Source organism: Microchirus variegatus (assembly GCF_963457635.1).
Source record: "Microchirus variegatus genome assembly, chromosome: 6".
Classification (NCBI taxonomy): domain Eukaryota; kingdom Metazoa; phylum Chordata; class Actinopteri; order Pleuronectiformes; family Soleidae; genus Microchirus; species Microchirus variegatus.
The window spans coordinates 27,889,383-27,902,216 of NC_139807.1; the positions used below are offsets into that span (position 1 = coordinate 27,889,383).

The window sequence follows — 12,834 nt, forward strand, 5'->3', positions numbered from 1 at the left end:
GGACCATTTTTCTTTGTAACATTAGTTTACACAGGATAAAATAGAATATTAATACTTATTTTTTGGTGGGTAAAGTACACTGATTGATTACCAGAGTCATTTCAAAATGTAAGTACACCACTTAATTTTTTATATGCATTTACTGATATTTTTGTTGAACCTATCATCATCTTTAACAATGCAGTCTGGTTTGGTTCCCTCAGCAACATTATTAGAAACTAATGATTATTTTCTCGATTAATCAAGTAATCCTATGATCCAGAAAATGCTCAAAAATGTTGGAATTTGTTGATCAGTGTTTTTCTTTTTTTGTCAACAAACCAAAATTATTCAGTTTTACCGATAACAAATTATTGTTATTTGGAGCAAAGAAACGACAAAATATTCACATTTCAGAAGCTGAAAAATCCGAAAACGTACAAACATCAATTATCAAAGTAGTTGATGATTTATTTTGTTTAACATTAACAATAAAAGGCATGCAAATAGAGCTTTAGATGTTTTTGATCCTTTTACACAATGAAATGTTTTTAATTAATATGAAGGTTTCCTGCATATTGAATCCAGTCTTGCGCTCAGGCTCAATTATTGTATTAAATTCGTAATTTTTAACACATACGTTAAATCATAATTTAAGAGGATGTTCTTAGTGCAGCAGGATGACGTCAGCTCTTCCTCTTTTCTTTTTTTTGTTGAGACATTTATTTTACACACAGGCAAAGTTGAGGGCAGCACACAGGACGGGTCCTTGTAGCCGCACCAGTTAGCCCAACACCAGTTAGTAAGCGTTCGGTCGGTGCGAGCTTGAGCATCCTCGACAATTACAACTGGGGGAGAAATATCCAGACTTCACTCACCACAGCTCACTTTGAATCTGACAGAGGGGATCTCTTTGAAGACAAAGAGTATAAAGGTATGAAAATGTCGCCGTCGCCCAACAAACGCCAGCTTCACATATCAATGCTAATCATCTTTGCACGCACAACACGAGTTGTCGCATCGTCCCGAGATGCTCTTTGTTTTTTCTCACGGTGGAAAACGTCGAGAAAATGCTCGTTTTTATAAGAACCTCGAATAACGGTTGACTAATGTGTTTGTGTTGGTTTATTTTTTTAACTGACCCGAGTCGGGACATTGGCCACATAACGTTATCGAGTTTGTTAGCTTCGTAGCTAACAATAGAACGGGGGGAATTTAGGACCAGTGTTCGCCTCAAAACTGATTTTGATGTCGGTAGCTAACGTTAACCGATGTTTAACAACGGCTGCCAACGAAACCAGAAGTCGGTTTTCAATGCTAAAACGTGCGTAATATAATTTTCGCTGTACATTGCGAGTGTGAGTCTATAAGATTAGCCGGCGTCTTTAAAGGAGCTGAGGTTTTAAACGGTATAGAGTAGGCCCACATTTTAAGTTGTGACATCTTCCTTTCTGTTTGAGATCAGGCTTCTTGCACGGATCTGACACCTGTTTCCATTTCACATGTAACATAAGTCGATGTCTTATTTTTGCTATTCTTGTTTTCACTTTCAATTCGATCACTTTGAACAAAAACAAACATAAAAACCCGTGTCCTCGTGTTAACCCAAGACGACACACACAAACAGTTGTCTGTTAGGTTCAGCTGTTCAGGACACATGCATTAAGGTCAACTATGAATCAATCTTTTGCTTTGAGAGCGTAACACAGCCTAATAGGAGGTATTCTATTATGAATCTGTTAAAACCTATCTTGTCATCCCCCCGTCCTACCTCCACCATCAACATTAGCACCACCTCAAAACCACAAGTAATTATTGCATGTTATGGTTGTGTAGCTTCTCATCCAGGTCATAATTATCAAAATGTCACTGAATCGGTAGCAACCAGACATGAAGATTTCTTGAGGATGTTTACCCTTTAATTCAAGATGCTTCCACAGACAAGCCGGGCTATGTTGCTTATCCTGGCTTAATTTATCCGTGATCCAGTTGTTCAAAAGCAGGATAGGTGGAAAGCAGGATATTTGTATGACATAAGTTACCATGGAGATTTATCCTGTGGCGTTAGCCTGGTCTGGAGCAGGCTAAGTTCCAGGATTTATTAAATCTCATCCCTCATCTCAGCCAGCAGTCACCACACATGGAAACCAATAGTTATTCCACTGCTCACTACACAATGTTTTCACATTCAACTATACCCACTGTCATTATCTAAACATGTGTATTATTATTTGTTATACGCACGATAGAAAAATAAAAAATACATCAAAGAGTAACATGATGTTGCTTTGTTGAATAAGAATAAATTAAAGCAAGAAGAACATAAGAATAAATGCACATTCAAAGGTCATACAGACCCCACATGTCTGCACATTGAAATGAATGCAGGACAAATCCATACACTGCTGCACACGTGCTACAACACTCAAATGATGCATCTGCTTTGTCCAGTGAAGTTGTGATGTCCACATCAAGTACAATTTTAAAAAAGGAAAAGAAAAAAGAATCACCATTCTGCAGCATGTTCTTGTATTTAATTTTGACTTACTGCCATGTCTGCTTTGGCCCAGTCATCTTTAATCTACACACACACACAAAGCTTATTTTACAATTTAAAGGAAGTGACATTTACACATTTTCACTCACAATTTCAACCCATTATCAGAGTACAACTACGTTTACGGAGATGTTGATGCGAATGTGATGGTTTCGGCGGTTTCACTACTTCTGCATTCAGGCGATCGCTTTTTCTCTGTGGTTTATTATCGTGACTGTGTTTCATTTCTTTTTGGTTTGGTGTTTCACTTTGCCGTACGCCTCCATGAGGATTTCAGCCTCCGAGGAGGAGTAACGCCGCAGTTGTCACGGTGAATCTGAGAATCTGCGATCGACAGCGAGGTCTATTTGAGGAAGCCGTGTACGCGCAGTGATCCAGGATCGGTTTCACCTAGCTTAGTCTGCTCATCCAGTGCTTGGTCTTTGTGCAACCAACTGAGCCTGGACGCCCTTGTTTTGGATTAGTTGAACCAGGCTCAGTCATTTATCCTGGATATCTGAATCCTACTTTTGTGTAACGGGCCCTGGGTACTCACATCTTTTCTGAGAGATCCAATCATAAATGGACAGTGTTAAGATCCAGTGTGAGTAAAAAAAAAAAACTCCAATAGTGAAACTGCAAATTGGAACAAACGAATGACTCATGATATCCTTCCTTTCAAGCATGGACTATGATGCCATTCACAAACTAGGAAGGATGTTGCGCATCTGCTTCTGCTGCAATACCTGAAATGCGCACACTGGCAAAAATAGCAAATTCTATTAAATGCTACACACACGCCAGATGTTTCGGTGTACTTGTTCACACCAGGCATTAATGCGCGTCCTGGGTGAATCTCCCGTGAACACCTGTGATCTGATCTCACTCTGGTCTGGATGGTAAATTGGTAATGCACACGGAATTCCGAATTAAAGTTGAGGGTTTGAGTGAATCAAAGTTCTAATATGATTTTAACCATAATAAAAAAAAGTTTAATTTGCTGATCAGTGTTTATATTAGTAGTGGTTATTACGAATAAACCAATGTATGGACACCAGGTTCTCTGTGAAATTGTGATAGGTTTAAAGACATTAGCTGAAGGGTCTCTAAAATACCCTGTAGATGTATTGCATTCATGCATGCAAAGGAATGAGGCCACATGCGTCATCAAAACCACTGAGTGTTTTTTGTTATTGGATCAAAAGATGTATGCCAGCCCTGTACTTGGGTACCGCTGACCACTTGTAATCAGATCAGAAGAAGGGTCAATTAATGGCAGTTTTCTTTCCGTAGATGCCTTCAGCAATGGTTGGCAACAATGCTGTTCCGACTGCCATTCCAGACCTGGGAAACATAAATCAATCTGAGACCATGAAGCAGGTTCTTGGTGTGATTGACAAGAAGGTCCGCAACATGGAAAAGAAAAAGGTATTTATATTTGTCTGTAAATGGAATTAAATGGTCATCATTTCCTTCCGTTTCATCAACCTTAGGTCATGTGTGATTTTCATGCCTTGCAATATTCTTACAGTCTAAACTGGATGACTACCAAACGAAGAAGGATAAAGGAGAACGGCTGAATCAGGATCAGCTGGTAAGATAAAACGAACTGCAATAAAGCAGACAAACTGCAGTCTGTCATGTACTCTTATTTACACAAACACTGCTGCAACTTTTTCTGTGATAGACAGTTCATCTTAATAATGTATATTAATGTAAATAACATTTTTCCCCACCGATGTACCTGAAGGAAGCCTTGGCGAAGTACCAAGAGATCCACCACAATCTCGAGTTTGCACGAGACTTGCATAAGAGTTTCCAGGTATTGGGTCTAGAGGTAAGACCTAAATGACAATAATGTTTTTCAAACCTTTTCAACATTTTAAACGTTTTTCAGTATGTCGTGGCTCTTAATTAAATGTTATGATTTAGTTGAGTCAAATTTGCTTTTGGCATATTTTTTTTAAATAAGTGAATTCATTATATTTTTTAATAATGCACATGTGATCATTTTGTGTAGGTAGTCATGCATCTCTGAAATCATCTAAATGCAATACCAAAAGCAAGTTACTGTGTGAACGGCATAGTGATTTTGTCCTGATTAATAACAGCCATCAACGAAAGCAGCAGTTTCCATTCCAATTTGATTAGTATACAAAATGTGCTGAAACATATGGTTGTTTTTTTACATATTACTCTTTATCTCTGAAAATCCCAGCCAGGGACAGGAGTAGCAAACTAACAAATTGCTACGCACTCTTTGTGCTGTACATCAGATGCAATCTATGTCCACTACGTCTCACTGCATTGTCCCTGATAAATAAAGATCCATTGATATCCGACTTTGTGTGTTCAGCTTCAAAAGACGGTGAAAAAGAATGCACGGCGGGAACAGCTGCAGCGAGAGGAAATGGAACAACGGCGACTGAAGACAGTTCTGGAGCTTCAGTTTTTACTGGACCAGTTGGGAGAAGACGGCGTCAGGCAGGACCTCAAACGACCTGATGCCACTGGTTCTCCTTTGCTCACTGACGCTGACCTAACATCCCTTGATGAATTTTACAAACTGATGGGACCGGATAGGAATTATGATGTCAGGTAAGAGCATGGCTGGGATTCTGAGAACCCATATTTAAGAGTGCAGTAGAGAGGACATGATTATTGATCATTAGGCTCTACTTTTGTCAAGATTTGAGTATATTGCGATACATATTTACCTCTTCAATTTCACAATTCTGCAAGTATGACAATTGAACTGTAATCAGTGTTTTTCCTTTCCTTCTTAAACCAGTATTGCATGATTCATTACATGAGACAATAAGTTATGAGTCGCTGGTACATTTTGTTGCTCCTGCAGTCAAGCCAATTAGAAAATGGAGTGTTTTTTAGCTTTGACTACTCTGTGTCCTATGAATTACTGCTGAAGGAAATTAAAATCAAATGTTGGGCCAAAATTAAGCCCCTCAAAAGAGGACACAGCACAAATGTGAGCCTCCATATTAACTCAAAAATGTTTGTTCGGATTGCAGATAATACTGATGAAGAGAAATTACTATCTAAGTATGTTATATGAGTATTATTTCTCATTTGTAAATAGCTGCATTTTTTTTTGCCTATTTAACGAGTAAGGATATTGCAACTGATAGTCACTAACATATACCTAAACTGTATATTTACTGTTTGTGTGACTTGCAGGTTGACTGACCAGTACGACGAGGCATCAGTACACTTGTGGGAGCTGCTTGAGGGCAGAGACAAGGCTGTTGCAGGGACCACATGTAAGTATTATGATGACTTTTGATCCCCGCCACACAAAGACGGTTATAAAGATGGTCCATACACAGGTGAATCCAATCATGAGAAAGGGTATTTAAGGAGGCCAATTGTAAGTGTTTCTCCTCTTTGCATCTTCTCTGAAGAGTGGCAACATGGGAACCTCAAAACAACTCTCAAATGACCTGAAAACAATGATTGTCAACATCATGGTTTAGGGGAAGGATACAGAAAGCTGTCTCGGAGATTTAAGCTCTCAGTTTCAACTGTAAGGAACATTGTGAGGAATTGGAAGACCACAGGCACAGTTCTAGTTAAGGCCCGAAGTGGCAGATCAAGAAAAATCTCAGATAAGCTGAGGCGAAGGATGGTGAGAACAGTCACAGTCAACCCACAGAACAGCTCCAAAGACCTACAACATCATCTTGCTGCAGATGGTGTCAATGTGCATCGTTCAACTATTCAGCGCACTTTACACAAGGAGATGCTGTATGGAAGAGTAATGCAGAAAAAGTCATTTGAGGTATGCTAAAGCACATTAGGACAAGCCAGCTTCATTTTGGAATAAGGTGCTGTAGACTGATGAAACTAAAATAGTAATAGTTATTTGGGCAAAACAAGGGGCGTTATGCATGGTGGAAAAAGAACACATCATTCCAAGAAAAACACTTGCTACCTACAGTAAAATTTGGTGGTGGTTCAATCATGCTGTGGGGCTTTTTGGCCAGTGCAGGGACTGGGAATTTTGTTAAAGTTGAGGGTTGCATGGATTCCACTCAATATCAGCAGATTCTGAAGAACAATGTCCAGTAATCAGTGACAAAGTTGAAGCTGTGTTGGAGCTGGATCTTTCAACATGACCTTAAACACTGCTCAAAATGTACTATCTGGAATGGCCATCTCAGTCCCCAGACCTGAATATTATTAAACATTTGTGGTGTGATTTAAAGTGGACTGTCCATGCTCAGAAACCATCAACCCTGACCGAATTGGAGATGTTTTGTAAAGAAGAATGGTCCAAAATACCTTCCACAAGAATCCAGACTAATTGGAAGCTATAGGAAGCGTTTAGAGGCTGTTATTTCTGCAAAACGAGGATGTTTTCTTTTGTTTCTTTTCTTATGCACATGCCTAATTTAGTTTAAATAATTATTGCACACTCTGTAAATCATATACACTTAATTTCACTTCTCAAATATCACAGTGTGTGTCTCCTATATGATATATTTAACTGAAATTTCTTATTCAAACAACCAATGATTTATAAAGGAAAATCATGTACATTTACAGGGGCGCTCCTGAAAGTATTCAGTTTGTCATGGATAATATTGCCACATTTGCCCATCGGCCTTTATGTCGTTTCCCATAATGACAAAGTGAAAACATGAGAACCGGAGCTCAGTTTTTGTCGCATTACATCATAGAATAATGTTTCACATCCTCTCACAGTCCTTTGGCGCAGATATAGGAAAGTGAAGGGGTCGAGATAGTTGGTTTGAATATATCCTGAAGAGATTGTATGTAAATCATTAAGCCTTGCTTTTCTTTTCCCACTTTCTTGTCCCTCTGCCTTTGTTCTAGATAAGTTGCTGAAGGACATGCTGGACAAAGTACTGCAGAGTGGTTACTTTGACAAAGCCCAAACGCATCAGAATGGATCCTGTGAGCAGGAGGAGGAACAAGAAGAGCAAGTTGTGGTGGCTGAGCCAAAGAGTGAGGACCAGCAGCCTTCAGAACCTGGTAACTAAATACTGAGCTGCAAAGTGTCTGTGTGTGTCTGTGTGTGTGAGAACTATATATATATATATTTAATGCAGCTAGAAATCTGTCTTAACATTTGTCTTTTTTTTTTCTCCAGAAGAAACAGTCAGTGAAACGTTCATGCAGCTGGTTACAGTGGAAGCCACAGAGGTGAGATTTCTCCCTCTAAATCTACTGTTTGCATGAATCCTGTACGATGCTTCACACGCCTGCTTTTTCTCACGTTCCGCGTCCTGTCTTGTGTCGTAGTTCGTAAACAGACAGTTCATTCCAGAAACTCCATACAGCAGTACAGATAAAGACCAAGTGGAGGAGTGGACAGTGGAGGCTCAGGTATGCTGCCATACTCTTATCACGCCACTGTGCTGTTTTGTCAGCTGTATGTCGTATGTAATCTAATATCTTTTTGTACGAACTCTATCTTGAATAGATCTTGAATTCCATCCAGCACCAACCCCCTGCCCAACTGGCTCCAGAACCAACTGTTACTGTGGACCACGACACTCCCTCCCCTGACCCAGTGGTCAGAAAACAGGTTGTGCAGGACCTCATGGCCCAGATGCAAGGAACGTACAACTTCATGCAGGCATGTTATATTAATCCACTATATAATGTAATGTCCAGCTCAGCACTTTGTGTTATTTATATATTCAGAAATGTGTCATTGAAAGACAGGATATTTGATGTGTAGATTTTCTTGGATGAGGATAAATGTCTCAATATAGTTTCTAGGGAAATACTTGCTGATGTAGAACACTGGACCCAAATCTTTCAGTTCAAGAGTAGGGATGGGTCCGATCCAGTATCTGTATCGGGTTCAGATACAGACGTAATTGACGGTTCAGAAATCTCTATAGTTGTATCGGAAATTTCCGATCCGTCTGTGTGTGTGTCTGCTGAAATGTCTCCACAAGTGATTCCCTGACTTCTCTGCTAGCTGGCTGCAAAAAGTGGAATGGGTTTCCCTGAACCGAGGCGTGTCTCAATGAGACGCAGAGTAATGATGCACGGCTCCGTTCAGGAAATCCATTCCACAGTTTACAGCCAGCTAGCAGGCGAGCATGATTGACCAGGAGTTAACCAGGAACTTTAGCTCCGCAACCTGCAGCCGACGTAATCCCAGCCGTCACCGTTTTAAACGCCTGCTCGCTGAGGAGAACAGAAGACAGCGGCAAAAAACAATGAAAATCACACTCCTCCATATATGCCGGTTTTTGGCTGTTGTCACGTGAATTTGGCTAGCGGAAAAAAATATTACCGGCCAAATTGTCCGGTGAAATCCATGATTAACACGGAGACGCTATTTAAAAAAAAAAAAAAAAAATCATATTACCGCTTAATCTTTTGTCTCTAAAATGTATTTATGTTGTGTTGTTGGTCTAGGACTCCATGTTAGAGTTTGATGGCCAGGCCATGGATCCAGCCATTGTGTCGGCCCAGCCTATGAAGCCTGTGCAGACTGCTGACCTGCAGCAGATGGCCTGTCCTTCAGGTCAGTGCCAGATGATTCACTTTAAACTGTAAACAGATAAAATGAGGTTATTATAAATGAGGTTTGTTGGGTCTTTCTCTATTTGGTTAGTCATGCAATTTTTTTGTTTTTCTTGTTCTTTCTGTGCCACACCACAACGTATTTGAAATGAAGCTTGGACTTTGATCATCAGTGACAGTTAGTCATCTATCTAAAACAGAAAGACCCAAAAAAGAAGCAGCTACTGAAAGCAACAGTGCATCGGAAAACCGTGTAATACATGTGTATAAGTATAAGTATAAGTATTTTCTGAAATCCTTCTTTTTTTTGTTGCAACCCACACAGAGTCCAGGCTTTCCCAAACGAGTGTACTGTCAGGACCACAAGAACCCACACAAGTAAGTAGAGAGGAATCTCAGCAGGAAGTAGTTGGTGTGACTTGGTGTGTGAATACAGGCACAGTTGTACTGGTACTGTTCTGGCCATTCTTTAAAAGTGCTGCTGAATAAACATGATGTTATCTAAATCTGTATTACAATAATGAGGTAGCAGGGGAGCTTTTAAATTGGAAAAATCACCCAAAAAACGTCTCTCACACTGACTATTCCACAATCCTTGCCGTCCAAATGTCCTTCCTCCCTCCCTCCTACCCCAGGCCTTGATGTCTCTTTCGTCTGAGCCGCCCCCCGCCCCATATTCTCTGTCCTCTGTGTTCCCACCCGCCTCCAAACCCACCCACACTGGAGGCATCAATGTCGACGCAACACCCTTCCACCCGGTACAAGCGGTATGCTTTCTACCTGCGTCCAGTTAAAAACTAAAAAACAGGAAACGTGTTTGGTCAAAAACCTTCCGGTTCCTTACATGTTTGGAAGAGCTAGCGTTAGCTATAGCAAAAAAACCCGCTGGTTGATAATTGTTGGACCCTTTAAACAGAATCTCCTGCCCTCGTTTCCCAAACTCAAAAAAATACAGCGTTCTCCTCAGTTGTGCTGCGATATGACATTCTTGTTTTGATACAGGAGGAAATACAGTCAACATATCTTTTTTTTTTTTTTTAGGTATTTCATTTGAACGCACCTGTACCCTCAGCCACTGAAAGCCAAGCAGAACCTCTGAAGCAGTCCGGCCAGTTCCCCGGTGGCTACGGACAGGGGTTCAGCGGCCAGTCGGAGAGTACTGTGGACCAGCCCGACATCCCACAGGAGACATTACAGTCAGGTGAGGCAACAGCTGACTGGTTACATGGATTTTACGCAATGGAAAAATTGTTTAGCATCACCTCAACAGTCTGCAAGATACAGATAAAGATTAAAGGGGAAAATCAAACGCACATTTCAAAGATGTGTGTATTTTGTGTTTACCATGGAACCCTAATGTTAAAAAAGAGCATTTTAGGTCTGTCTAATAATGTCGTTTTTCTACTACATGGTCCTGCCTCACCACGGCACGGTTTGGTTGGTTTTCCATTACAATATAGTATCTCCTTGGTGTGGGTGGAGTCATCACAGCACAGCTGCATGAAACTGCCATGACTTTTATATGCGACACACAAACTAGTGACTTGTAATACAGTTATTTTCGATATACTGAGTCATTAGAATCAGTTTTTCGACTATCGCTAAGTACTCCATACGCTAAATAATATTGAGATTTTAGACATTTCCGTGCTCTATGTCTGAGATTAACGCAAGTATTCAGGATTTTTAAGTCTTTTTAACTGATCTACAGTTCAGCATTGATCGCTTTGATTCTTGTGTCGGACGTCTCGCGCATGCCTCTTCCAGGGAAGGCACTCTGACCATTCAGTGGCCGGCGTCACACATACCATCGGCTCACTATTAGCTTGGTTTCTGAGACTGGATCCACAAAAGAGTGTGACAATTTGGTGGAGCTCTGCTTTGGATGGCATCACTGGAAGTAAACAAAGACATCACTGTAACTTGTTCCACTGTATTATAAACACAAGTCTTATTTGTTGTTAGTAGTCGTCAGTGGATTCCAGCCCCAAGACCAGGTCATGGCCCCAGCAGGAGCTCATGAAGAGTCCACTCCAGGTGCAGGGTTCGTACAGTCGGGCCAGTCCTACTACGGCAGCAGGGCCGCGCCCAGAGGCGGACCCAGGAACGCGAGGGGCATGACGAATGGATACCGGGGCTCCTCCAATGGATTTAGAGGTACGACACTTCTCACCCGCTTTGAAATGTTTTCACACTGCATTGTGGGTGTGATGCATCACTTTTGCTCATGCTGCATGCAATAGGAGTAGAGAGAAATGTTCAGCGAGTGTCAGTCGAGTCTAGAGCTGCAACTAACGATTATTTACGTAATCGATTAATCTGTCGATTATTTTCTCGATTAATCATTTGGTCCATAAAATTTCAGAAAATGTTAAAAAAAATTGATCAGTGTTTGTCAAATCTGGAAATTCTGATGATCTCGAAAGTCTTGTTTGTTCACAAACCAAAATGATTCCGTTTTGATGATTTCTTTGTCATGTGGAGCAAAGAAACCAAGGAAATATTCACATTTAAGAAGCTAAAACCATCATTAATATTGTTTTAATAAAGAAGAAAGCTTCAAACCGATTATCGATTATCAAAACAGTTGGTGATTAATTTAGTTATCAATTCATCGATTAATCGTTTCAGCTCGACTCGAGTCACATTATGTAACTGTTCCAAAACTGGCCAAGCAAATCATGTTTATGCAGTTAAACTGGGAAAAGGTTTGTTCTCCACATTGCCAGTGTTTTGTGTTTTTTTCCTTGGTACAGTGCATAGTCATCACTTTAGCTGCTCTGCTAAGTTCTGATAGCTGCGTCCAGCACCTTAAAGTGACACACACACACACGTGCGAGTCTGCCTTTCTACAGAGAGAGAGTGAGTTGACATGTGATGCCACGATTCACTAAGATGATGACACAATGTTTGTTCGTCAGGGGGATATGAAGGATATCGGCCTCCTTTCTCAAACGCTCCCACCAGTGCTTACGGTCAAACCCAGCTGAACTCGTCTCGGGACTATTCTAACAGCTCCTACCAGCGGGTAAGTTTGCAGCCGTTGTTCATTTACTGCATGCACAAAATAGCTCCCTATCTCACACGCTATGTATGTATTATGCGTTTCTTCAAGGAGGGATATCAAGGCTACAAACGGGGCGCTGCCCAAGGACCTCGCGGTTTGTCTCGAGGTAACGCTCAAGCAATGCGATCCTAAAGGATTTTAAGGACCGTCAAATTCGCGCCACGTTGAACATTCAGGATTTTTGAATGTGTTCTGCCCCAGCTCACTTTTCTAACAATCTTTTAGTTCTCATTGGTTATCTTTATTTTTTTAAGTCCTGTTCTTCTACTGTCAGTCAGTCAGTCAGTCAGTCTGCTTTGGTCTGTCTAGATCCTCTAAATGTTTTAACACAAAAATGCTGAACTTCACCACATGTAGGATTATCAGCATGTCTGTGTGTTGTAAAACAACAAATAGAAATTCCTGTAAACTTGAAAGAGTTCATTAATTTATTTTTTGTACAAAATAAATGCAAAAAATACCCTGTCACTGTCCATCTAATGTCACAAGACTGATTTTCTTCTGCCCTACGTCGCTGGCCACTATTTTCCTTTGGATCTAATACTTTTCAGAAAAGCATTTAATTTTCATTTTAACCCCAGTCACCTCTTTGTACGCTGATGTTATTCATTGAAACTGTTTCAATAAAGTTGTGTTCTATTACCTTCTTTTGTTAACTCTGAATGTGTCACGTGTCGGCAGTCATTGGTTTTTGGACATTGGTTTGGTCCAGTAGTGGAACGCTTTG

At 40.6% G+C, this 12,834-nt stretch overlaps 1 protein-coding gene across 1 annotated transcript; it reads left to right on the plus strand.

Moving 5' to 3' along the window:
• Positions 1-776: 776 nt before the first annotated feature.
• LOC310928380 (caprin-1-like) lies at positions 777-12,693 on the plus strand. The gene is made up of 16 exons (XM_083890909.1): positions 777-913; positions 3,809-3,943; positions 4,047-4,109; positions 4,266-4,352; positions 4,872-5,113; positions 5,711-5,793; positions 7,370-7,528; positions 7,647-7,699; positions 7,799-7,882; positions 7,980-8,135; positions 8,933-9,041; positions 9,366-9,418; positions 10,082-10,241; positions 11,006-11,197; positions 11,962-12,068; positions 12,156-12,693. The coding sequence occupies exons 2-16, from the start codon at positions 3,809-3,811 to the stop codon at positions 12,237-12,239; spliced, it is 1,767 nt and encodes a 588-aa protein (XP_083747035.1). The 5' UTR covers positions 777-913; the 3' UTR covers positions 12,240-12,693.
• Positions 12,694-12,834: the final 141 nt, after the last annotated feature.

What these genes read in the sequence shown, in the direction of transcription:
- LOC310928380 (XM_083890909.1), top strand. Translation starts at nt 3,809, where the DNA reads ATGCCTTCAGCAATGGTTGGCAACAATGCTGTTCCGACTGCCATTCCA. An exon ending in AGTGGACAGTGGAGGCTCAG is followed by an intron (nt 7,883 to 7,979) that starts GTATGCTGCCAT and finishes TATCTTGAATAG; the next exon opens with ATCTTGAATTCCATCCAGCA. An exon ending in GAACGTACAACTTCATGCAG is followed by an intron (nt 8,136 to 8,932) that starts GCATGTTATATT and finishes TTGTTGGTCTAG; the next exon opens with GACTCCATGTTAGAGTTTGA.